General features: G+C 47.4%; 1 protein-coding gene across 1 annotated transcript in view; it reads left to right on the top strand.

Annotated features, from left to right (window-relative positions):
• The window catches only part of prdm16 (PR domain containing 16), a gene marked incomplete at its 3' end in the record, with an annotated part of 173,756 nt that extends 152,594 nt beyond the window's left edge, over window positions 1-21,162 (top strand). Inside the window, exons 5-17 of the mRNA XM_083674872.1 lie at window positions 1,448-1,550; window positions 4,858-5,059; window positions 5,186-5,351; window positions 5,874-6,027; window positions 7,003-8,707; window positions 9,119-9,206; window positions 11,414-11,586; window positions 11,822-11,899; window positions 15,428-15,597; window positions 16,221-16,392; window positions 18,790-19,062; window positions 20,318-20,495; window positions 21,028-21,162. Of these exons, the coding sequence (XP_083530998.1) occupies window positions 1,448-1,550; window positions 4,858-5,059; window positions 5,186-5,351; window positions 5,874-6,027; window positions 7,003-8,707; window positions 9,119-9,206; window positions 11,414-11,586; window positions 11,822-11,899; window positions 15,428-15,597; window positions 16,221-16,392; window positions 18,790-19,062; window positions 20,318-20,495; window positions 21,028-21,162 (3,597 nt within the window). The remainder of the gene's footprint in view (window positions 1-1,447; window positions 1,551-4,857; window positions 5,060-5,185; window positions 5,352-5,873; window positions 6,028-7,002; window positions 8,708-9,118; window positions 9,207-11,413; window positions 11,587-11,821; window positions 11,900-15,427; window positions 15,598-16,220; window positions 16,393-18,789; window positions 19,063-20,317; window positions 20,496-21,027) is intronic.
• Window positions 21,163-24,617: the final 3,455 nt, after the last annotated feature.

The following is a 24,617-nucleotide window of genomic DNA, read 5'->3' on the forward strand; positions in this document are numbered from 1 at the left end:
GGTATCTTGTCTTTGTTTTCCAATATAGCTCAGTCTGTATGTCTTGTTCAGTGATTTGCAATCGTTGGCCTGGCCTCATAGCACACCTCCACGCTGTCACAACATAGCATAAGGCTGATAAAAGTCTTGGATAGAGTTGGTACAGTTTTACAATTCTTGTGTGTGTTTTACCTCTCCTTTTTGTCGTGTGTGTGTGTGTGTATGTATGAGAGAGAGAGAGAGAGAGAGAGAGAGAGAGAGAGAGAGACGGCGAGAGAGAGAGAGAGAGAGATAGAGAGAGAGAGAATGAATGAATGAAAGGAACTCGTGTAAGTTGGTGTTGAGCGCCCCCATGCGTCCGCACATTCCGTCTTGAAGCGTATTGTGTCCAAATTCACTCATATTTGCTATTCAATTATTATTTATTCTGTTGAAGTACCCTACAAGTTGTGAATGACTGAAATAGGCTATATGCATGTGCACATGTTTTCAATATTGTAATTTTGTTATTGTAATGTAGTCTTCATCTTTTAAAATATAAATCAACAACACAATAGGCCTACTGTGTAATATATGTATAAATCGCTCAAAAGAAATACAAACCGCATTTGTGTTTGTTATGTTCAATGTGTTTCTAAATTATGTCAGGCCCTTGCTGAAGTCTGTATGCGAGTTCCTCTGTAAATGCTGTCCAGCTAGACTATTTGGTGTGGTATTTCGTTTCATTGTTTATACATTGAATATGAACACATTTGAAACACGCTCATTTTATGACATGGTGCTCTGGATGTGTCTTTAGGTGAATGTTTACCTTGTGGATTCGTTGCACGTCGTTGGATTCAACATCAGCATGCCTCCCTATTGCCTATTTAGGCAGTCATTATAATAACAGGATGTACAGAAACAGCGGCATTGATGATAAGGCCTATTGTGATCAATTGCACAAATGTTGGCATATAGGCTATATTTAATCCTACCGTATGAAGCTGATAAAGGCTGGTACAAATGAATGAGCCTGTCAAATCTTAATTTCGATTTGGACTGATTTAAGTGAATACATTTTCATAGGATGAAGAGCAAGATACATTTTTGAAAAGCGCGCATAGCCTACTTTTTGTCTACAGCCTATTTTTTATAATTGTAGCCGACTGAAAAACTAAATTGAAACGAAAACGCTTAATTGTCAATTATTAATAGATTAAGTAGCATAAATAAAGGATAACAGTTCACTTTGTTATTTTCATTAGACTGTATTTCTTACATTTGTCAATTCTAACAATATAACAGTTAATAGTCTCATGATAACAGCGATATTGATTCTTGATGATATATAATAGTATTGATAATTGATTATCAGCCTAATAAATTGGCTGTGGATGAATTAATTCAATCCTGACTTCAAGCAGACAATATAGCTTTTTTTGTTGGTCCTAACCACTTTCTCTCCCTCCCCTTTTCTCTTTTGCAGATTTATTATAAAGCTATTAGGGATATTGAAGTGGGGGAGGAGCTGCTGGTTTATATGAAGGACGGAATCTTCCCCGAGGGATCGATGGCACCGAACCTGGAAGGTAAGATTAATGCGCATCATTAGCGCATATTTTAAACAAACTCCAACCAACATCCTGTGTTGCTTTGTTGGCCACTGCAACCGTAACGCCGCCAGACTTTGAGTGCAAAATCACCCATCTTTCACATAGTGTAGATGCTCCTTTGGAAATGAACCTTTGTAAATGATACCGTCTGGTTTGTGGGAATTGTATACCCTCTCCCGCAAATGTAGTCTACCATAAGGTAGGCCTAAATAGGAGGATCGACTTTACCAAATTTTAAAAGAATAACGGACATAAGATAGGCCTATACTGTAGGTCTGTCCGTTAGCGGGAGCTTCGATCGATTGCTGGAAATTGCGCACACGTCTATTGGTCCCTGAAGAAGTCTCTTTGTCTTTGCACGCCCCGAAAACATGATACATTTTAAGAGTACAAAGATAAAAGTGATTATTATTATTATTTATTTATTGAAATACAAAATTCTATATTTTGTTGGAAAGGATTCTTCTTACACCTGGAATAAGCTTCGATGTGAAGTATTCGAGATGCTATCGATTTATAACTATTATCATTATTGATAGTATTATTTCGAATCAATTGCTTTTCGTATTGAAATTAACTTCTTGCAAGAGACAGAATGGGGTACTTCTGACAAATATTTCACTACAACTCGTAGTTAGTTCTACAATGTGATATCGTGCTGTGGGATTTTTTGTATTTTAAGAAATCAATTTAATTTTAATATTATTTTAAAGGAGACCACAACCTGCAGTCAAAGGTGAAAATAAGATGTTTTGCATGAGAAACAAAAGTTTGTTTCAGAGATTCATATCAAAAGTTTCTTTTTCCACACAATTAACTTGTCTATAGGACACCAGTAATGTGTTATATTGCTGTGTTGTATTGCTGTCAGAGATCATGTGCATGCCAAAGACAATATGTCCAATATGTTATCTCATAACTCAGCTTTGATCCAGGTACTCAGTTTTGATCAAGGTTTTCAAAAGTTCACTCAAGCAGAAAAACAGGCATATGTGCAGCTGAAACATTTTCAACATCTTGCTCTTATTTGAGTGAAGTGGGGTTGTCAGGTAACATTGTTTTGTTGTGTTTGCTTGTGATTCTGTACGAGGAAAAAACGCCATGATTACTTTAACTTGTCATGGACTATAAAAACCGTGGAGACAGAACAAGGTATTTGTTAGCCGTAGACATTTTTCTAACGCACACAAAATGTTTTCTCCGAAAGATAGCTTTCCCTCAGATGTGTTTGCCAAAAGAACAGGGGAGAGAGTGAAAGGGTTGGAGAGAGTAGACGCGAGCAAGAGTCTTTTTAAAAAGAACGAGAGAAAAAAGCACCAGACTGACACATTGGGAGAGTGTGTGAAAGACAGAAAAGGAACGCCAGAGACAGAGAGTGAAAGAGCAAATTAGTGATGAAGGGAAAGAGTGTGTGTGCGTGCGTGTGTGAGTGTGTGTGTGTGTGCGCGAGTGTGTGCATGTGTGTAAGAGAGACTGTGAGAGAGTGTAACTAAGAGAGAGAAAGAAAGAGAGATGGAGAGCTTGGCGGTGCACCACTCCTCTCGTCTGGCTTATCGGAGCTGGAATTTGGAGTGGGGCTTGAGGAGTCCCCTGAGACCTCACCCATGCTCCCAGATTAGCCGCTAAACTGCACATAATTGTGTTCCCCTACTTCTCCCAGAGAGCTATTAGTCTCCCATTTATGAGCCCCCCCCCCCCCCCCACACACACACACACACACACATACACACACAGACACACACACACACAAATACACAAACATGCACAACATTCCTTTCCAAGGATTGAGTGTTAGTGATGGAACACATAGATAATGGCACTTCATTATTTGTCGGGGCCCCCTAAAGGCAGCCAGCCTTTACCTGGCATTATGTGTTCTGTAACTGTCATCTCGCGATGTTATCTAGCTGACCTTTTGTGTACATCTGTGACACTGGCCTTTTCTTTCAAAGGTTGCCCCTTCGTCAAAAAGACTGTGTGAAGAAATCCTCAAAACTTGAGATTCCCAGTGCGTGCGTCACATGAAAAAAAAAAAAAACATTTGACTAAAGTGTTGTTTGATTTGACAAAGCGTTTGTGCAATAAAACATGTAATAAAGCCTCAATAACTGCTTTATAAGTCTGTCATGGAAACATGTTGCCGCTCCTTCAAAGGTGACACATAAAAATATCTGAGCGCTGAGGTGTTTTTAAGGCTGGAACGGAACATTACCGCCTCACTCCCAGTAAAACACCCCCTCTCTGTGAAATATGTGCAAATGGTGGCAGTGGTGGCCTTCATGGCGTTTGAGTTGTAGAGTCACGGACCAATGACCAGAGGGTCATTTATTCAAGTCCATGTGAAACACACTGCTTTTGCTACACTTTATATACCTCAGAAATGTTCCAGCTGAATAAATGGCAATGTACAGTAGAAACCAGGTGAGCCGTGAACTGCAAGTCATTTTGGATCAACTGGTCTGTTGTAAGCGTGACAGTATTGATAGTTATGGAGGGTGTGGTTGGGAACTTCGACGGGCCTCTCGTGTGATGCCCACTTGGGTCATGGCAGAGCGGGCACGGCAGGTTGTTTGTGTTCCAATCACCATGGGGTGGGCGCCAGCGTGCCCCCGTACCTCTCGACATGCCTCATTCTTCTGGAAAACGGCCACAACACACACGCACACGCACACACTTCCTTAGCTTTGCCTGAGCTGTTGAACTTGGCGTCCGAGTCAGGAACCTACCATTGAAACAGCCTGCCTGTTTTTTATTCATTTGACCTTGGTCGTGAGAAGTATTGTAAAGGTTATCAGAACGTGGAAAAGGAAAACAAACCCGTATTGTTTCCCCTTTACATGCTACACCTGAAGAACTGCAGCCATGGGTGGACTTAAGAGTAATTAGCTGTGCTAATGAGAGTGTAAGCCCAGGCTACATTTTACTGTTAATTGATTTTTGTTTTTATGTGAATGCCAATCGGTAAGTTGTTGTTTTAAACGTCTGAACATGCGCTTGATTAGCTTTGCATGGAGTGAGAGGGAGCCTACACTTGTAGATTGATTTTTTTCCCCTGGAATCAGAGTTCAACTGCAATGGATACTCTCTCACAGTATATTTGAAAAGGCATAGCAACCTGGTCCCAAATGATACCAATAGTTCCTACTTGTTCCCATGCATGGAATATTCTAGATATTTCTGACCTTTCTTGATGATGTCTTAAGTTTGGGATCACATATCAACACTATAAATGTTTGTGTGTTTGTGTTTGCGCGTGTGTGTGTGTGTGTGTGTGTGTGTGTAGACGAGCAGATGTACCGCTGTGAGGACTGTGACGAGCTGTTCACCTCAGCGCTGGAACTTCGGCGGCACCAGAAGTACCAGTGCTCCAGTTCCGGAACCCTCTTCGACGCGCTGAGCGAGGACTTCAAACAGGAGCGCGAGGACAGCGATGAGCCCGTCCACGAATGCAAGGACTGTGAGAAGATCTTCCCTAACGAGTACAGGTACAGCTCCCTAAACACACACACACACACACATTCAAGACACATTCTATGCTTGTGGAATGTAGCTACGGACTAAACATCCACCGAGTGTTAACGGTAGACTGCGGCCTGTCCTTCCCTCCCCAGTCTGGGCCAGCACATGATCGTGCACACGGAGGAGCGTGAGTACAAGTGTGACCAGTGCCCCAAGGCCTTCAACTGGAAGTCCAACCTCATCCGCCACCAGATGTCCCATGACAGCGGCAAGCGATTTGAGTGTGAAAACTGTGATAAGGTACAGCACACCCGGCACGTAAGTTGTGCACACGAACACGAGCGCTCACACCCGTGGCAGTACAACTGCAGTACTGCCACGACTTGACTTTGGGGGCAAACATCTCTATCTGTTCGCTAATGTGATTTGCTTAGCTATCGTTTCGGCTTAACTCCGGTGTCAACTGTTCATGAATCAAATACCATATGTCCGTTGATGTCAGAAGACATGATGATGACAATGTTTTCAGTTCAACATTCTTTCTATTTTCTGAGCCAGTTGGCCATGAATGACATCACACATTATTAGCTGTGAGGTTAGCTGCTGTAGTCTGGCATAAGATTCTTTAGACGTTATACAGTATCTGTCATAGACTGAATAACACACGATTGAATGTTTGGATGAGATTCCTGACAATAATGATTGAATGAGATTCCTGACAATATCTGGTATATATATACAGTATCTGTGTGTGTGTATACACGTGTGTGTGTGTGTGTGTGTGTGTATGTGTGCGTGTGTGTGTGTCTATGTAAACGTGTCCCCACTCCTGTCCCACAGGTGTTCACCGACCCCAGCAATCTGCAGCGCCACATCCGCTCGCAGCACGTAGGGGCACGTGCCCACACCTGCCCCGAGTGTGGCAAGACCTTCGCCACCTCCTCGGGCCTCAAGCAGCACAAGCACATTCACAGCAGTGTCAAACCCTTCATCTGTAAGTCTGAGCCCTCACGGCGTTGCCCCACATCTAGCCCCAGTCCCCCTCGTCCGAGGCCTTCCTCCTCCTCCTCCTCATCCTCCTCCTCCTCCCTCCGTCTCTCTCCAACCACCCCAGCCAGGGCCAGAGACAGTGACAGTAGCAGACACAATGCCATAGGTTAGAGAAAACTCCATTGACAAACGCCTTTTAGCGCCATCTTGTTTTGCTTTTGTTCCCTTTTCTTTTCTATTCTTTTCTTTCTTTCTTTTTGTGTTGTGCTTTCCCTCCTCTCCCTCTCGCTCTTCTTTCATGTTTGTTTATCGTTTCTTCTTTCTTTCCCCTCTGGTTGGATATTTTTCCTTTTGGGGGGGGGTTAACAGTTTTTTTTTGGATTGGAAGGCACAGGCAGATCTGATCCGTTAAAGGTGAGGAACGCTCTGCCCACAGCTCCTCGTTGAAGGACACTGAAAGGAATGCCGCCCAACTTTTATCTTTTTGCTTTGCTTTTCTGTTTGTATCCATGTCCTCCTATGCATGTATATGCCTATATACATGTGTATGTCTGTAACTCTAACGTATGTGTCATGACCCCCTCAATGTAGCCTGAAATGCCGTCTTATTGGCCAGGGCTCACTTGAAAAGTGATGTAAATCTCAATGTGACTTCTCTGGTTAAATAACGGATTAAAGAAATATACATTATAGTAATCCACTATGGATAAACAGCTGAGTTGTTGCCAGAATTTCTGTGAGTGTTGTGTGGATGAATACAAGAATGGCACCGGTTCGGATCCATGTCTCCAGGATGTTCCAAAAAGCATGCATGAATTAAGATTGTGTCCATGTATCATTTTGAGTGACACAATTGAAAAATATGTCATGATACTTTGTGATATAGAATTATGAATGTATTATTTACCAGTTGATGTGTAATGTGGACTGTTGACTTGGTACCCTGAGTTAGTGACAGTGTTTAAATGGGCTTAACCAGGCCCCTGTGGGCTGTCCTGTCCTGTCCCCCCAGGTGAGGTGTGCCACAAGTCCTACACGCAGTTCTCCAACCTGTGCCGCCACAAGCGCATGCACGCCGACTGCCGCACCCAGATCAAGTGCAAGGACTGCGGCCAGATGTTCAGCACTACCTCCTCCCTCAACAAGCACCGGCGCTTCTGCGAGGGCAAGAACCATTACGGCCCCCCCGGGGGCCTGTTCACCCCGGGCATTCCCATGAGCTCTAGCCCCATCATGGCCAAGTCCAAGTCCAACCACCCCCACCACCACCCGGGCCTCAACCACTCGGCCCTGGGCTTCGCCGACTACTTCCCCTCCCGCCCCCACCACCACGCCGGCCTGCCCTTCTCCCCGGGACCCCACGGCTTCCCCTCGCTCGGCTACCCAGGCCTTTTCCCCCCGTCGCTATACCCCCGGCCTCCCTTACTGCCCCCCAGCTCGCTGCTCAAGAGCCCCCTGGGCAGCAACAGTCAGGACGGGGGGAAGCTGTCGCGGAGTCCCCTGGACGCCCCTCTGGCCCTCTCCCTGATCAGCTCCATGAACAGTAGCAGCAACAACGGAGGAAGCGGCATTGGCGGTCTGAGCGGCAGCCAGGCGGAGGAGAAGGAGCGGGAGGCCAAGCTGGACCTGTCGTCCTACGGCGAAGCCAAGGCCAAGGCCAAGATGGCGGAGCTGTCGGACGGAAGCGACCTGGAGGACGTCAACACCACCAGCGGCACAGACCTGGACACCACCACCGGCACGGCCTCGGGCTCCGACCTGGACAGCGACGGCGAGAGTGAGCGGGAGCGCGGGGCGGGCAAGAGGAGGAAGCCCTCGGGCGCGGCTCCGGTAGGTCAGGAGGTCGGTCGGACCGATGACGGAAGCAGCGGCTCGGTATCGGCTGTGTCCAGCTTGGGGAACCTCGCCTGCGAGCGTCCCTTCCTCTCCGCCACTTCCCAGCATTCCTTTTTCCCGCCGCCGGATGAGCAGGCGCTGCCGCCCACCAGGGCCTCCGCCACCACCGACTCCATCAAGGCCATCGCCTCCATCGCCGAGAAGTACTTTGGCACGGGCCTCATGGGCCTTCAGGAGAAGAAGATGGGCGCGCTGCCCTACCATTCCATATTCCCCTTCCAGTTCCTGCCCAACTTCCCACACTCCCTCTACCCATTGGCTGCGGGTGACCGGGGCGTCCTGAACCCGGGCATGTTCTTCAAGGCCGAGCCCAAGTCACCCCGCGAGCAGCTGCATAAAATGATCGCCACCGGCCCGTGTAACCCCACCGAGTCTCCCTTTGACCTCACCGTCAAGCCCAAGGAGGCCAAGCCAGCCCCGCCCATGCCCAGCAAGCCCACCCCTACCAGCAGCAGCGGGGGCAGCAGCGGACCCCTCCTGCTCGGCGGAGGCGAGGAGCAGCCGCTGGACCTGAGCATCGGCAGCCGCAGCCGGGCCGGCCACAACGGGGTGGCCCCCGAGTCGCACAGCCGCAAGAACCACGTCTACGGAGGCAGCAAGGGGCTCGGCAAGGAGGAGCACCCTGGCAGCCACCACCCACACTCCCACTCCCAGCACTCCCAGGCCCTGCACCATCAGATACCCCTGCCCCAGCACCAGCACCAGCAGCCCCTGCCCCAGCCGCCCCTGCCCCAGCCGCCCCTGCACTACGCCAAGCCCTCGCCCTTCTTCATGGACCCAATATACAGGTATTTCAGCCCCGAGTAGACCAGAGACCGCTTAATCAAACAACAACTGGGCTCACCCTAGCAGCCCACCCATCCATGCATTCAATATACATCTGTATTTGTTTTTCATCAAGTCTGCGATAACCTTGCCATGAGAAGGGTCGGTATATCCTGTCCACCTGATCTGACCAGAAAAAACAACTGGGACCTACTTATTGGCTATAACTATGATTTCCTAGGGCCCTAGAATCTTTCCCTGGTCAGGTCGTTCTATTCACTGGTTATATGCAAAACTCCGGGCCATTGTCGCATTGCATTTCATACCACAGCATAGCATAGTAGCATAGCATAGCCATATGAGATGTGTTGTCTCGCCTGTGACCTTGGGGTGACCTCTGACCTTCGTACGTAACCCTTTGCCTTGCTGTCCAGCAGGGTGGAGAAGAGGAAGCTACTAGACCCTGTGGGAGCTCTGAAGGAGAAGTACCTGAAGCCGTCCCCTCTGCTCTACCACCCACAGGTACGGTACAGCCACCATGGTCCTACTGTATGTCTATGGCAGGAGGTTTCACTATGAATGTCTTATCAGTATATCAGTGTACAGTACATACATGTTTGTCATGACATGTATTATGTGAAAAGACCACATTCCCACAGCGGTTCATTCAGCCCCACACCAATCATTACACAATGTTGATGTTATTTCTCAAGGGCTCCGTAAGATCTCTTCCTTTGTTTACGACATGGCGCCTCCGTATTTCATCGCCTCCACCTTGCCCAGACAGTTTGACAAAAGTCTAAGAATCGGCGCCTTTGATAATCAGCCACATTGTTTGGCTGTCCCCGAACCCTTCCCACCTTCCAAATAACGATACGGAGGAATGATAAGTATTAATATGAATAATAATAACCCTTTTGAATCGAGGCGAGCTATCCCACGAAGCCACTCGGTAATGCTAAACTTAGTTGTTTCATTGTTTCTGTCGGCCGCGGAGCACACTGAAAGCTAATAACTTCCCACTGGGTCTGTTTTTTTCTCTCTGGCTGGCTAGATAATAGCAGCGTGTCCATCAAGGACATCCTGTGTTTGTGTCCAGGAGAATGGGGGGCTCTTGTTGGGAACTGTTTTATCTGACCTGGAAATCTGGTCCTCTATCAATTGTTAGTTAGTTAGAAAGCCAGGCACTCCCCCCCCCCCCCCTCCCCTTAACACACATTAATACACATACTGTACAGTATCAAGGGATATACACACACAGACACACAGACACACACACACACACATATGCATATACACTCTCGCGCACACACTCTCCCGTTCTCCAATTCCATACTTGTCCCATCTTCATTGTAAAACGTGATTTCACTCCTTCATCTGATTAACATAGTGCTGGTTGTATGACTTTTTTCTGTTCGACCAAAGTCGAAAAGTGTTTACCTGGCTTTTGATTGCCGATTTCACACAGTCCCCATAAACCCTGCTGTTATCAAGAACATCCAGCCTCGAATCCCTTCACTTACTCATCACAATGCCAGGCGCTAAATTGGTCGGATGACGAAATCGAACGCACCCCCCCCCCCCCCTCCCAGACCGTGAATACATAAATTGACACGTCTGTCTCTGTGGCTCCTCCGCGTATCCCAAAACAAGGAAGGATGTGAGCTGTTTTGGCCAATAAACCAACATAGCTAGGGCCTTTGTTCCGAGGGCTGGGGAGGGGAAGCAGTATCAGTGAGGGGTATCTTAAACTATATTGTATGGTTCCCGTCAGGGTGCTTGAATGGTTCATTGAGCGCGCTTGCTCGCGGTGGCTTCGCCCGGAGATGGTGGGAGGGGGGGTGGGGGTTGGGGGGGGAGAGTGATGCTGGGAACAAAGTCCCAGGGCTGCGGCCGTCAATCCCCAGGGGGCTCCTAGAGTGTCTGCCAACGTGCGATAGGTCAGAGGGGTGACTCCCAACAGCACAATCGAGAGCCCCAACCCCTGATATACAGCTTCCTCCCTGCTTCCTCTTCCCTATTCTCTCTCTCTGTCCGTCTCTCTCTCTCTCTCTCTCTCTCTCTCTCTCTCTCTCTCCCTCTGAACCACTTTATTTCTTGTTTTCTTTTCTTCTTCCCTCCCTCTCAATCTCTTTATTATTCTCTCCTTCGCTCTCTCTTTCCTTCTCAGTTTTTTTCTCTCTCTCTCATTCTCCCTTTCATTCTGTCTGTTTTTTCCTCTTAAACTCCATTACCAGGACACGGACACACACACACACACACACACACAGATTGACTCACTATTGGAACTCACTATTGTGTTCCCGACTTCTCTGTCTGAACCCTGCTAGTTTGTCAGCCCCGTATTGAGCCAAACACACCACAAACCACTCTGGTTTCCACATACTGTACAACAGGGCGAGTAAATTCCCCGACTTCATTTTAACAGGTAGTTCTCCAGCGTCAAGGGGTCGATACTGTACCTTCTCAAGTCATGTGTTATTTCACGAGGAATGTTTTAGTAGCTTGTATTTACAGCATACTACATTCAGTCACGTTGCAGTTGCACTGGTAAAAAACCAACAACTCTAAGAATCCCCTTTAGGGTAGGGCACCGTCCCTTTATTGAGCCTTTATTTATCCAGGTTAGTCTCATTGAGATCAAATCTCTTTTGATGACCGCTCTACAATGACCTCTTCCCTCCTCCCTCCTCCCCCTCCTCCTCTCCGTCCCCCTCCTCCCTCCTCAGATGTCGGCCATGGAGAACATGACAGAGAAGCTGGAGAGCTTTGGCGCTCTCAAACTGGACGGACCGCCCAACTCGCTGCAGCACTCGGCCCACCCGCTCTTCAACTTCCGCTCGCCGCCCCCCTCCCTCTCCGACGCCATCCTCCGCAAAGGGAAGGAGCGCTACACCTGCAGGTGAGGCCCCCCCGGCTCGACAACGTCCCCCCCCCCCCTCCCTCTCCACAACCCCTGTTATCCAATCCTTTACCAACAAAAGGAAAAGAAAACAAAAGCCCCTTTTTGATAGTGATCACTCGTATAGGATAACATTGTATCATAATCGAATCATGCTGTGTACTGACTGTTTTTTTTTCCTGCTTTTCTTTCTTTCTCTCTCTCTCTCTCACTCTCTCTCTCTCCATCATTATAGGTACTGTGGGAAGATTTTCCCTCGGTCGGCTAACCTCACTAGGCACTTACGGACACATACAGGGGAGCAGCCCTACAGGTAAGCCTCTACCCCCCCCCCCCCCCTCTCTCTCTCTGTTTTCTCTCCCTCTCTCTCTCTATCATCCCTCCATCCTTCTGACAGAGTCTACTCCTCCACCAGTTCATCCAACACAAACATCCCTCGCTGACATCACGACCAGCCCACCTGATTTATTCTGTTTCATTTGGACCCAGGCACCACAAATACACTCATGCCTCACACACACACACACACACACACACACACACACACACCAAATCAAATGTGCTGATTCCGCCCTACACACAGCGAGTGATATATTGATATAGTATATACATATTTACGCTCTCAAAACGTGACGAATGGAGGGTCCATGGTACTTGAGTAGAGAGAGAGAGAGAGAGCAAGAAAGCGAGAGAAGGAGAGAAAGAGAAGGAAGATTGATGCAGTCTGCCCAGATGTTGTGGCGGTGGTGGTGGGGTGGGATAGGGTAGGGTAGTGGTGGGGGGGAACAGTCCTGCACAATGTAGGTTTGTAATGGTGCCCTGGAGAGCTCCGAGCTCTGTTTATAGAGCCAGCTAATTATCAGTGTTTTGGCTCCCGCCCAGCCTCTCTCTCTCTCTCTCTCTTTCTCTGTGATGATGGTCGAAGGCTCAGACTGACTTTGATTTGCAGGTCTCAGAGCCTTCCTACCAGAGAGGAGTGTGTGTGTGTGTGTGTGGGGGGGGGGGTTTAGCTAAGGGCAGTTTCAGCAGCAAACCCCTTACATATAGACCCTGCAACCTTTGTTACTGACCTCTCAGCCTAGCTCACTGGGAACACATGGTCTAGCTAAAGAATGTCCTCGTTCTGCTGCCCTGCCACTCAGAGAGCCACAGGAGATTAACCTGAGACTGAGAATATTGGCAGTAAAGTTTTATTTGTCGAGAGGACTACGCCGTTTCTTTCAAATCCGCCCCGTAGTATTTTCTCCTAATATGTCTGCTCATATAAGGTTTGACCTGAGGGCACAGTCTGAGAGCTACAGTGCCAATTCTACAGTATACACACACACACACACACACACACACACACACACACACACACACACACACACACACACACACACACACACACACACACACACACACAGTCTCGGGGGATCGAGTCCCTGCATGGCTGGCCCAGTCCTAACAATCTACTGATTAGCTCATTTAGAAACAATTTACCCTAACAAATAGCAGACATCATCATTATCTCTGCCACTTTTCAGGCAAATAAGACCAAAGTGCCACAGAGAGGGAGGGAGAGAAAGAGGGAGGGTGGGAGAGAGAGAGAGAGAGAGAGAGACTCCTAGCCAAGGACTTCATGCTTCATTGTAGTAGGCCATTTGCCTGGCTGAGATGCTATCAGACGGTTGCTTTCTGCTCTGAAATTGGCCCACTTTAGCCTGACCACTGAAAGACCCCATTCAGCTGGTAACGCTTCATGTCCTGCCCCCCTTGTAACATCCAGGCTGGCGGGCAGAAGAAGTAAAAGAAAAAGATGGAAAAAATTAAGACGATGAAGTAATTTCAGGTCCCCTCGGACACAAATAAAAATAAACATGAAAAAAATGAAAATCCAAAAAGGGTAGCCGATGAAAAATACGTTTTGGCACTCGACCAATCTACGTCAAACGTGACGCGCCAAGTCTGGACATTAGTGAGTTTGTGAACACGCGCGCACAAACACACACACACATACACACACAAACGGTAAAAACATGAAAAGACCCCTGCATCTTGATTCCAGCGCTTGATGACGAGCGATTTTCCCAAAGCAATTAGCTTTGAATGGCTGCTTTGCAGCAGTGGGGGCTTGCTGTCTGGGGTTAGTGAGGGTCAGCCTGTACAAGTTCTGCAGGCCATGCAGGCCCACCCAACAAAGAGCCAGTGTCAGCAGGCGGGGGGGGGGGGGGGGGGGGCTCTGACAAGGCCTGGCCACTGTTTGTTTATGGGCAGGTTAAATGGATGTTGTCCGGATGAGTCTGGATGGTGTGTGTGTGTCTGTGTCTGTGTGAGTGTGTGTGTGTGTGTGTGTGTGCGTACGTGTGTGTGTGCGTATGTGTGTCAGAACACAGTCTAGCCGTAGAGATGCGTTTAGCCTTCGTTTAGAATTCTGATTCGACACCTATCCCCCCCTACTCCCTAGGAACTGTAGATCTGACAATGGAAATGACAATGGAACTAACTCTAATCATATCCAGGCCTCTCAGATCGAACACAAGGCTATTTGACACATCAGGTTCGTTTGTCGTTTAATACCTGATGCAAGTTCATCTAATGAATAGTAAAATACAGCAATTCTCACAGAGAATAGACATTAGACAAATAAAGAAAAGTTTGAAAACTGAGGAACAAGCTACCCACAATCCCCTTGGTGGTGGAAACAACCTCCTGTCCTGCCTCAGAAACCCGTAATGCAGGATGAAGGACAACATTTCTACATTTCTGAGCTGACAAAATTGATCTTTTCCATACATTCCCCCCTGTTTCACATTTCTAAGCCCCAGATGTTTCAGTGAAGTATTTCTTTTTGAAAGCTCCCTCAAATCAGTACCATGCCCTACCTGCCTGTTTGTTTCGCTGGTTGCCATGGAGACCCGGGTTGCCTTTCCTCCAGATTCTCCCCCAGAGAGAGAGAGTGTGAGTGATCCACAATCAGAGCATTGTTGAGTTGCCTGGGCCGCTTTCTCAGGGCGAAAGGGACTCCCACTCTGACCGCAATTACATGTCTCGGCCACACGGTGGCACCATTGCTAGTCATATGCCCCACAGTCGTGTGTGACATTTGTGACCATTTTGGTGACGGCCTGAAAATCCCAGTTTCTATGCCTCTGTTGGTATTCCGACCACTCATTCACCTATGTTTTATACCGTTGTGTAGTCAGAAGAACATCATGAATTGCTGCTTTTTTCACTGGAATTTTTCGGACCTTCTGATTAGGATACACACACACATCGACACACAGACACACACACCTCCGTTCTCTCCCACCACGCCGGCCAGGGAAAACAAGCCGGAGGGGTCATAAAATGGGGCACTGTTTAGTAAAGCTGGCTCCCATTTCTCCCCTTGGAGACCCTCTCTGAATTCTTTGTGTGAGTCAGAGCAGCAATGACAAATGTGCTGGTGAAGAAAGCCCCCTAGATGAACAGTAATGTGCCCTCAGTGTTTAGACTGAGGACTTCTGGGTCTGCTGATTACACCATGGAACAGGGCACTCATTTAGAGACCAGACTCCCTCTCTCTCACACTCTCCTTTTGCTTCCCCCTCTCTCTCTCTCTCTCTCTCTCCCTGTCTCGCGACCTCCCTCTCTCTTTCTCTCTCTGCCTCGCGACCTCCCTCTCTCTTTCTCTCCCTGTCTCGCGACCTCCCTCTCTCTTTCTCTCTCTGCCTCGCGACCTCCCTCTCTCTTCTCACTTCCCAATGCCCCTCTCGTCCTCTCCCTCTCTACCTCCGCCCCTCTCTCACATGGTTCTTTCTCACTCTCTCCTTCCCTCCCTCTCTCTCTCTCTCTCTTTCTCTCTCTCTCTCCCATCCAGGTGTAAATACTGTGACCGCTCGTTCAGCATCTCGTCCAACCTCCAGCGGCACGTGCGTAACATCCACAACAAGGAGAAGCCCTTTAAGTGTCACCTGTGCAACCGCTGCTTCGGCCAGCAGACCAACCTGGACCGTCACCTGAAGAAGCACGAGCACGAGAACCTCCCCGGTGGGTACACACACACACCTCACACACACACACACCTTCCTACTGTACCCACCGGCCAATGGAACGTGATCCGACCTTCCCCACCAGCCAATGAAACCTGACCCAACCTGACCCAACTCCACTCAAACCATGCCCACGACTTGTAGTCCCGTTCAGAGCCATAGATAAGGGCTGGGTTCCATGATGCGTTCTTGCGCTCTATCTAGAGCGGATACAAAGTGCAGTGTACGCTCTAGATAGAGTTGCAAGAACGCATTTTGGACCGCAGCCACGGTTTGACAAACTGAAAAGCGAGTAGAACATTACAGCGTGTTTCACATTGCTAATATAACCATGTGATTCACCGGGCGTACAGTCTTTTGGGTTGTTCAACGTTAAATAGTAACCAGTGGTTCAGTCGTGTCATGTCGTTCGCTAGCTCAGGCCGTAAGAGGCATGTTCAGCAGTCAGCGCTTGCTGACGGGTGTGAGTGTATTTCGGATGATAACATTCATATTGACACCATTCAGAGACATTTGAGGTATATTTCCTGCCGTTGATGATGGCTGTACAGTGTATCGTGTGACTGATGGTGGTGTGTGTGTGTGTGTGTGTGTGTGTGTGTGTGTGTGTGTTCTCAACAGTGAGCCAACACTCTGGGATGCTCTCCAACCTGGGAACAAACATCTCGTCCCCCAACTCCGAGCCAGACAATCATGCACTTTTAGACGAGAAGGAAGACTCCTACTTCTCAGAGATCCGAAACTTCATTTCCAACAGCAAGCAGAACCAGGCGTCCAGCTCCACGGATAAAAGGTACGGATCCTGTGCATTCTCACTCACACACACGCACACACACACACGCAGGCAGACACAGACACACACTTTAATGCATATACCAAACCAATTCAAAAGACACAGGCATTGCAGAACACCTATACAAGTACACTACATAGCCCCCCTCTGCTCGTGGGAGAGCGTTCTCAACGACTCATTTCATCTCCACCCAGGGCTGCTTCACTCAGTCAGGGCCAGAACCATGCTAGTGCCTCCCCGTCCCTCCCTTCCACAAACACAAAACCCCTTTACGGTCTGGATTAAACCCTCAGTAGAAGCCTACAGACAGTAGTAGTCCAGGGCTGAGTCGAGGTTCCAAAGCAGTGGGCGATGGTTGGGATGTCTACTGGCTCTGACAGAGGAAATATGGGCGCTGTCTTCTCAAATAAGCATAAGGGCGGACATTTTGGATTCTTTGGACGACATGTAATGGCACCTCCTTGCCTTGATTTCAGCCTCCCGTCTTCCTGCCAGCAAAAGAGGCTGTTTCTCTCCTACGCTGTCTCCGTCTGTCAGTCTGTTTCCTCCGTCTATGAATCTCTCTCTCTCTCTCTCTTTCTTTTCGACTCTCTCTCCCTCTGTCACTCTGTCTCTCTCTGCCTACCCCCCCCTCCTTCTCTCCATCTCTCCTTCCCCTCTCTTGTCAGGAGGCATAATAGCCAACAGACTCAGGGGGTAATTTAGCTCTTTGCCATCTGGGATCAAAAGTGTGTCTCATCCAGAACAAGTCAGCTTGGCATTTTAATATCTGTAATTCAAAATAAGTGTTCTGCTTTCTGTCCAACCACAGACACACACCCACCCATCCACCCACAGACACACACACACCCACTTTGAGAAAAGCCCCCCCGTGTATACGGGTATCTGTGTGTCGCTCATGTGTCTTCCTGCCACAAATCCCCCCCCCCCCCCCCCCCCCACAAGTGTTTGTAAACAAAGTCAGTCAAGTCAGTCACAGTCAGTCAAAATAAATGTTGTGTTGTCCCATCGTCTGGGAACTCTGTCTAGGCTGCCGGGTGGGAAGATGAGGGTTGGGGGAGTGTGTGTGTGTGTGGGGGGGGGAGGTTTGTGTGTGTGTGTGGGGGGGGGGGGATATAGAGCTGCACCAGGCGTTTCCTGTGCTGGAGAGCTGTGCAGAGCGCCTCTTCTGGCCCCTAACACAGAAACCCCGGCCGGCTGGGGCTGTAGCTGTAGCTGGGGCTGGGGGTAGGCTGGCAGAACGGGCCCTGAGGGAGACTCAAGTTGAGCCATTTATCTGGGAGATACACTGATGGAGCTCTCCCACCCCCACCCCCATCCCGCTAACACAAACACCCAGCTGACGTGTTTAGACTAAATGACAGAACCCAGGGCCCTGTGTGTCAGAGCCCAGCTTGTCTCCTCACACACGCATGGACATTCTCCCCTTCCACCAGCACCCGGCAATTTGATTATGGGGATATTTAATCTAGATTGAAAGAGGAGAACAAGCGAGGGTTATTTCCCCCCCCCCCCCCCCCCATTCCAAACGTACCCCCCACCCACTGTGTGACCCAATCCCCGTCCGCGTACCCTCCCCAAGCGCTATCCCGTCTGATTTGATAAATGTCCGACCCTGCCCGTTTTTCTCTGTGGCAAAACTTCTGGAAGGGTAAACCCCCCCCCCCACACACACACACACAGCTTCATGGCTCATGATGTCATTTCCTCGGGGGGGGGGGGGTGGGCTGGAAAATGTGAAGGCAGCAGGTTATAATGGTTGTGTGCTGATAGCCTGTTTGCAGAGCACTCCAGTGCACTCCTTCACTCACACACACTGCCTCCATAATTGGGCTTGACCCCTCTTTCCTTTGCTTCCCAGGAATTAGCCAATTAATCATTCCCGCTCGTTTCCTTTGAAATGTCCGCTCGCCGATTGTCAGCACGCATGTTTGTTTGCTTGGACAGTGGAGTTCGGGCTCTGCGCGTTGTCAACGCAACTCCCTGGCAGCTTATTTATTGCTCCATCTCTGTGCACGATGATTCATCGCTTCGAGCGGACGGATGACAGGTGATGATGCCTGGCCAACTCAGACTAGGCTTGAAGCTAGTCCGCCTTTACATGAAAAGTATGATTAGGACATCGGACGCATTCCGAATAGTCTATAGGCTTCCTTTCCTCGTCTCCTATCCTCTGGGAATCTTTTCTCACCTGTCCACGTTACGGAGGCACACTCGATGACCTCACTGACCACCACCAAATACCCTTTCCTGTTGACATTTTTTTTGTTAAAGATTTATTTTTCACAGTTTAGTATTGATTGGGTAAAGTCTTTGTGTGTGGGTGAGGGGGGGGGGGGGCATTGCTGTGCAAAAGCGAAATTCTGACCCTTGACCTCTTGATTCCCCACCTCTCAGGTCAGACCTTGCGGAGGAGGAACGCCCGTCAAGCCACAGCCTGTCCAACTCCAAGCTGGGGGGTGGCAGGCTGGAGGAGGAGGAGGAGGAGGAGGCGGAGGGAGACGATGAAGAGGAGGAGGAAGGCAGCCTGACGGAGAAGTCTCAAGACGAGGCGCCCGAGTCCCCCTCCCCGGCTGTCGCCATGGCGTCAGGGGTGTACGAGGAGGAGGAGGAGGAAGAGGAGGAGCCGGAGGCCACGCCACTGGCTATGAGCTACGAACACACCCGCAGGTGAGCCCTGGCTGCACACACACACACACACACACTCAGTCTTAGCAGCCACAGTCACACCACAGAGCTATGCCTATACATTATGTCAAATACCTTCAAACACTTGAGCTGCACTGGACTGGTACAATGGATCCAATCGAACGGTTTCAAAAGCATACCTCAAGTATTTGACCCAGGTCTGCACCACACCCCCCACGCACACAAACACACCCAATCACAGCCCCACCTACACAAACGTATCCTCCACCCACTCACACCTCTGTCTCCTCCCATTCCAACTAACACGACTAATACAGGTCTGATCTTTCACGCGTGGAAGAATGTAAATGACCTCAACATCACTCTGATGTCCCATTCCATCTCCATCTTTCCGTCTTGTCTTGTCTGTCTGTCTGTATTGCCTGTCTTGTCTTGTCTTGTCTCATTAAGAGTCTCAGGCCGTTCATCTTCTGCGTCCAATGATGAAGCCTTTTGGCATCGACTTTCATTTTAGGCTTACCCAGTCCAGAGATAGCCATGGCATCCAAAAGAGAGGCATGCAATGATGCATGGCTTCAGTGTTGATGGTGAAATCTGTTTTTTTTGTGATCACTTGGACGAGGACTACATCGCTACATTGCAGCCAGTGAGTCAGCCAGTGAGTCAGTGATATACTCTGACGTGTAGATAGAAAACAGATTAAAACAAAACAGCACTCAGTCCTGGTCTGTTCTTTGTACAAGGGTACAGATGCAGAGTCCGATACTGTACCCCCCTCCATACAAATGTCCCCAAGGGGATTCCATAGACAAAATAAGTCAAAAGCCATCTGTCCCGTCAATCCGTTCCATTCATCTCTCCGTCTGTCCATCCGTCCGTCCTTCCGTCCCCCATGCATGATGTGCCACCATAGTCCCTTCAGTCCAGGTGCCAGAGGCAGTGTTTGGTTGGGCTAACATGAGGTCAACTCCCCTCCCTTCCTTCTTTCCTTCCCTCAACCCTCCCTTCCTTCTTCTCATCTTTCCTTCCCCTCTATCATTCCCTCCCTCCTCCTATCCCTCCTTATCCCTTTCTTTACCTCCTCCTATCCCTCCTTATCCCTTTCTTTACCTCCTCCTATCCCTCCTTATCCCTTTCTTTACCTCCTCCTATCCCCTCTTCTTTCCGTCCCTCCCTCTTCTCATCTCTCCTTCCCCTCCATCGTTTTTCTCCCTCATCCTATCCCTCCCTCCCCTGGTTGCCTCCCCCCCCCACCCCCACCCCTCCCCCGGTGCAGGTGTATAGAGGAGGATGGCCCCCTGTTAGACCTGGAGGGCCTGCCCAGCTTCCCCAAGGGCCTGGACACACTGCAAAAGGCCGGCAGCGATGAGCCCTTTGACGTTAAAGACATATTTAACACCTCGCTAGAGTCTGAGGCGTTGAAAGAGACGCTGTACAGGCAGGCTAAAACCCAGGTAGGTTCCTCCACTTCCTGAGTACGGATATCCGCAGAGAAAAAAAGGGAGGGAAAAAAAAAGAAGAGCTTTTTGAGACGTAAAAACAACAACAACTAGAGTTGGTTAGACTCCCTCTGTGTGAAAAAGAGGATAAGACGCTCAACTTTTTTTCTAGTTGTGGACATTTGTGTACAGGGGTTCAAATGGAGTTTTTGAGATGAAAGGCCCGCTCTGGTGGCCTCATCCCCTTGTAGTCATGACGGTCTCCCCTCACTTACCTACTAACTGATATATTAACTCTTCCCCTTGTTGTGTGAATCTTACATTTACTGCAACAGCTAAAATTGAACCATGTCAAACTGTTCCGGTTTCAAAACCGATCACCTCTGGTTTCTTGCATGCTCAGACATGCAGACGTATTACAGTGTACCTGTACATGTACATGTATTACAGTGCTCTTGGTTTGATCAAAGTAAAGAGGGAGCCTCTGAATTTGTTCCTGACTCATGGTCCCATCTTTGTTGTTTCTCTCTCTCTCTCTCTCCTCCAGGCTTATGCAATGATGCTGTCTCTGTCGGAGAACAACCCTTTGCACGCGTCCTCCCAGAACTCTCTGGATGCTTGGCTGGGCATGGGAGGGGGCTCATCAGAGACAAGCAGCTTTCACCCGCTCAACCACATCTAAGGGAGAAAGAAAAAGAGAGAGAAGGAGGAGGAGGAGGATGAGGATGGGGGGGGGCAGTAGTATCACAATGAATAGAAACAGAGACAAGAGAGGAAGAGAGACAGAGAGAGGGAGGCTATGGAGGAGAATTCAACATCACACACCCCTCGAGCCTGAGAGGAGGGGACTCGTGCGTGTGTGTGTGTGTGTGTGTGAGAGAGGGGCCCCTCAGACAGACATTCACAGAGAGGTTGCACCACTCAGCCCCTGTAGGTGTGAAGGACATGGACACATCCCAGCCACAGCTGAAGCATCCCAGTCCCACTCACTCACTCACTCACTCTCATAGAAGCCCTACACAGAGACGGTCAAGTACGAGTGTGCCACTGAGAAAGTCTATCTACACAGTCTACTACCAACAATGTCCCATTAGCAGCATAGTAGATATGGAACATAATGCTCTGAATGTCCACTTGGGGGCACTATTGTGCTCTTCACCGGCTAGGAGGAGCACCAGTGGCAATATAGTGGGGGTACCCTACTACGAGTCTATCTTCCCTCCAAGAACCCCTTCATTGTGTCCAAGGCCTTCACTCTCTTTGTTCCTCTTTTCAACTATAACCACAGAATCAATGAAACCACAATACTAAATGTTACTATAGGAAATTACACTCTGGGTTTTTGTTTAGAAAGAAAGTACCATACAATGTATAGAGCTTTGAGTGATAATGATGTCATGGTAAATGATCCCCCCCCCCCAACATATAATGTGCATTGCAGAGGGCAAAGTCTCAACTTCAAAAGTTATCCAGTTTGATCAAGTAACATGGTGAACAAAAGGTTTAATCATCATCCATTGGATAGAATAGGAGAAACGCATCTTCCTCCTCAGTTGTTAATTTGTTATTTGTTATCATTATTTTCCATTTGATGTTTTATTTTTTTGCTCTTTGATAAAACAGTATTGTCTCTTTTTAGGCACTTCAGTGCTAAAATGTTAATATAATTATTTAGTGAAGGACCAAAATTGTATGATATTGTTGTATGATGTACAAAATAACCTGGACGTTCATAGCAAGAGTGGTATGTGCCAAATGACCCATAGAAAATGTTTTGTTCTCTGACAATCATTTCTTTTTCAAGGGGTTTGCATTGCTGTCATAGTTGTTTTGTTGTTGATGTTATTACCTTCTTATATATTTGATTTAAAGAGTGTGTGTATTCTATTTATTTTTAGTTGTTTTGTCATGATTGGAGAAAAGTGACAAATGAAAAAGAAAAAAAAAAAAGTCCTTTTATCCCTCTTTACTCGTTGCTGAAGGAATGAAGGTGCATCGGAACTTGATTTGAGATTCTAAATCTCTTGTTTTGATGCCTTTTTGTGTAAAGACTGGTGTGCCAAATTTGAGAGAACCCATGAAATCAGCTGTTTTATTTATAGTGACACGGTAGCTATAGCTAATTTAGATCATGTTTTTGCAATGTTGTGTCTCTCGTGAAGTTTGGTTTGTCTCTCTTCAGTTCAACCATTTCAACCTGTATGCTGAGTGTTTTGTGTTAAAGAGGGTTGAAGTCTTACGGTGACCATTTTGGGACCGCCTTCACTATGAATGTCAGGTGACTTGAACGCCAGGGCATTGAATTGTCATGATTGATCGCAGGTTTAGTCGGCAAATCAATTTCACTTTCCTCTAGAGCAAATCCCATTTGATTTGATACCGTTAGCTCGATCCCAATTGCAACAATTCTATGGATGAATTCAATGAATAGTTTCAAATGTGACCATTTTGCTTAAGAAGATATATGAGTTAGAATGCTCAGTCATACAGTACATCAATTGGACCATACAGTGTCCACCTACTGTTCATCATCCCATCCCATCTACATTAGATGAAGCAGCCATGCTCTGTACAGGAACTGGGTCTGTGAGTGCTGACTCAAGTCAATTCAACAAGACCCTTAGGGCTCAGACAACTGGCAGTCATTTAGTACAGAGTAGAGTTCCTTCCTCAAAAACATAGAGCCACTGGTCAAAACTTTCAGTATCAGGGACCCAAAGGTTAAATCCCTAACTTCAACCATGTCTAAGTGTCTGCAAGGGGGACCAGAACACATTTACTGTACTGTGACAAAACAGAAATTCACATCACGAGGAGGCTATGTGAACTGGTGTCACCAATCTGATCCTTACTAACAGCTCCACCATAAGTGTTTGGTGAGACAGGAGGTTTGACCCGTTGCAAATACTTTTAGTCATGTATTCATGCCCTCTACTTTGGATAATCACCTGCCATCAAATCATATTGGGGGAATTCATTCCAAATAGGATGCAAATGAAGAGATGGCACTTAACAAGGCATGGGCATTTAGGTCACTGTAGGCTGCATATGGGCCCATATACTGTATCATACTCATGTTCTGTTGTCTTGATCCTGCCTTAACAGGGCTTGACAGAATAGGTTCAGACCAGCACTTTAAAGCATGGATCCAAACATCAAACTGGTCAGGAATCGGTCTCTGTAATTCTAGAGAGCAAATTGGAATTTTCATGAATGATTTAACTCAGAATAGATCGGATGATCAGGCCACACTCAAATGACTTTGAGAAGAAAAAAAAAAATCAATAACTGAAGCACTGTAATTGTTCTTTTTAGACAGCAGGTGGCAGGATGATTCTAGTTTTGCTGCATTACTTCATGTCTGATGACAGAGGTCTCTTCTTTACTACACTAAATGGGGATTCACGGTTAACACATTGTTTTGCAATACATTATTATTGAATGCAAAGACTGGGGTTACTAAATATTTAGGTATACTATATATGGAGTAATTCATGTCATGTACTACTGTAATAAGTGTGCGCTGTTGGTTGTAGAACAATGGGTCCATATTGAGGTGTAAGATCACATTGCCAGCTGTTTAGAGAATCTGGCAAATGGTCACAAACTGATAACTTCAGAATATGGTTGCTGTTCTTTCCCCACTGTTACAGGATAAAGTAAAATAATATGGTTTCTTTTTAACTGTATAGTATTTTAAAATAAATAATGTTCGATATGTCTGAAAAATTCATTGAAAAAATATGGGTTCAAATGGATGGTGCTCGTTTCATTTGAATCTGAGTTGTATATCGCCTCTGTTATGTTAAAAAAAGAAAAGAAAAAAAAAAGATATTGTGCATGACGTGTTTAGCGGTCATAATGATGTTCATTTGTGAAATGTGTATCTTAAATTTAAAAAATTAAATAAAAAAAATAATGAATCCGTAGATGCACTTATTGTACATGTGGTTAGGTTAGTAGGTTTGACTTCAAGTCCTTGACTGCCTTACAAATGTATGGGGCAGGTGGTTCTGAAATAAATACAAAAAGCTTGTGGGAGAGACGTAATGAAAAAAATGAAAGGATTGTAGAATAATATTGAACAATTCTGAAATTGCAGTTCCTTTGATGCTTGTGATTATTGAAGATGTACTT

The sequence above is a fragment of the Argentina silus genome, assembly GCF_951799395.1.
Source record: "Argentina silus genome assembly, chromosome: 8".
Taxonomy (NCBI): domain Eukaryota; kingdom Metazoa; phylum Chordata; class Actinopteri; order Argentiniformes; family Argentinidae; genus Argentina; species Argentina silus.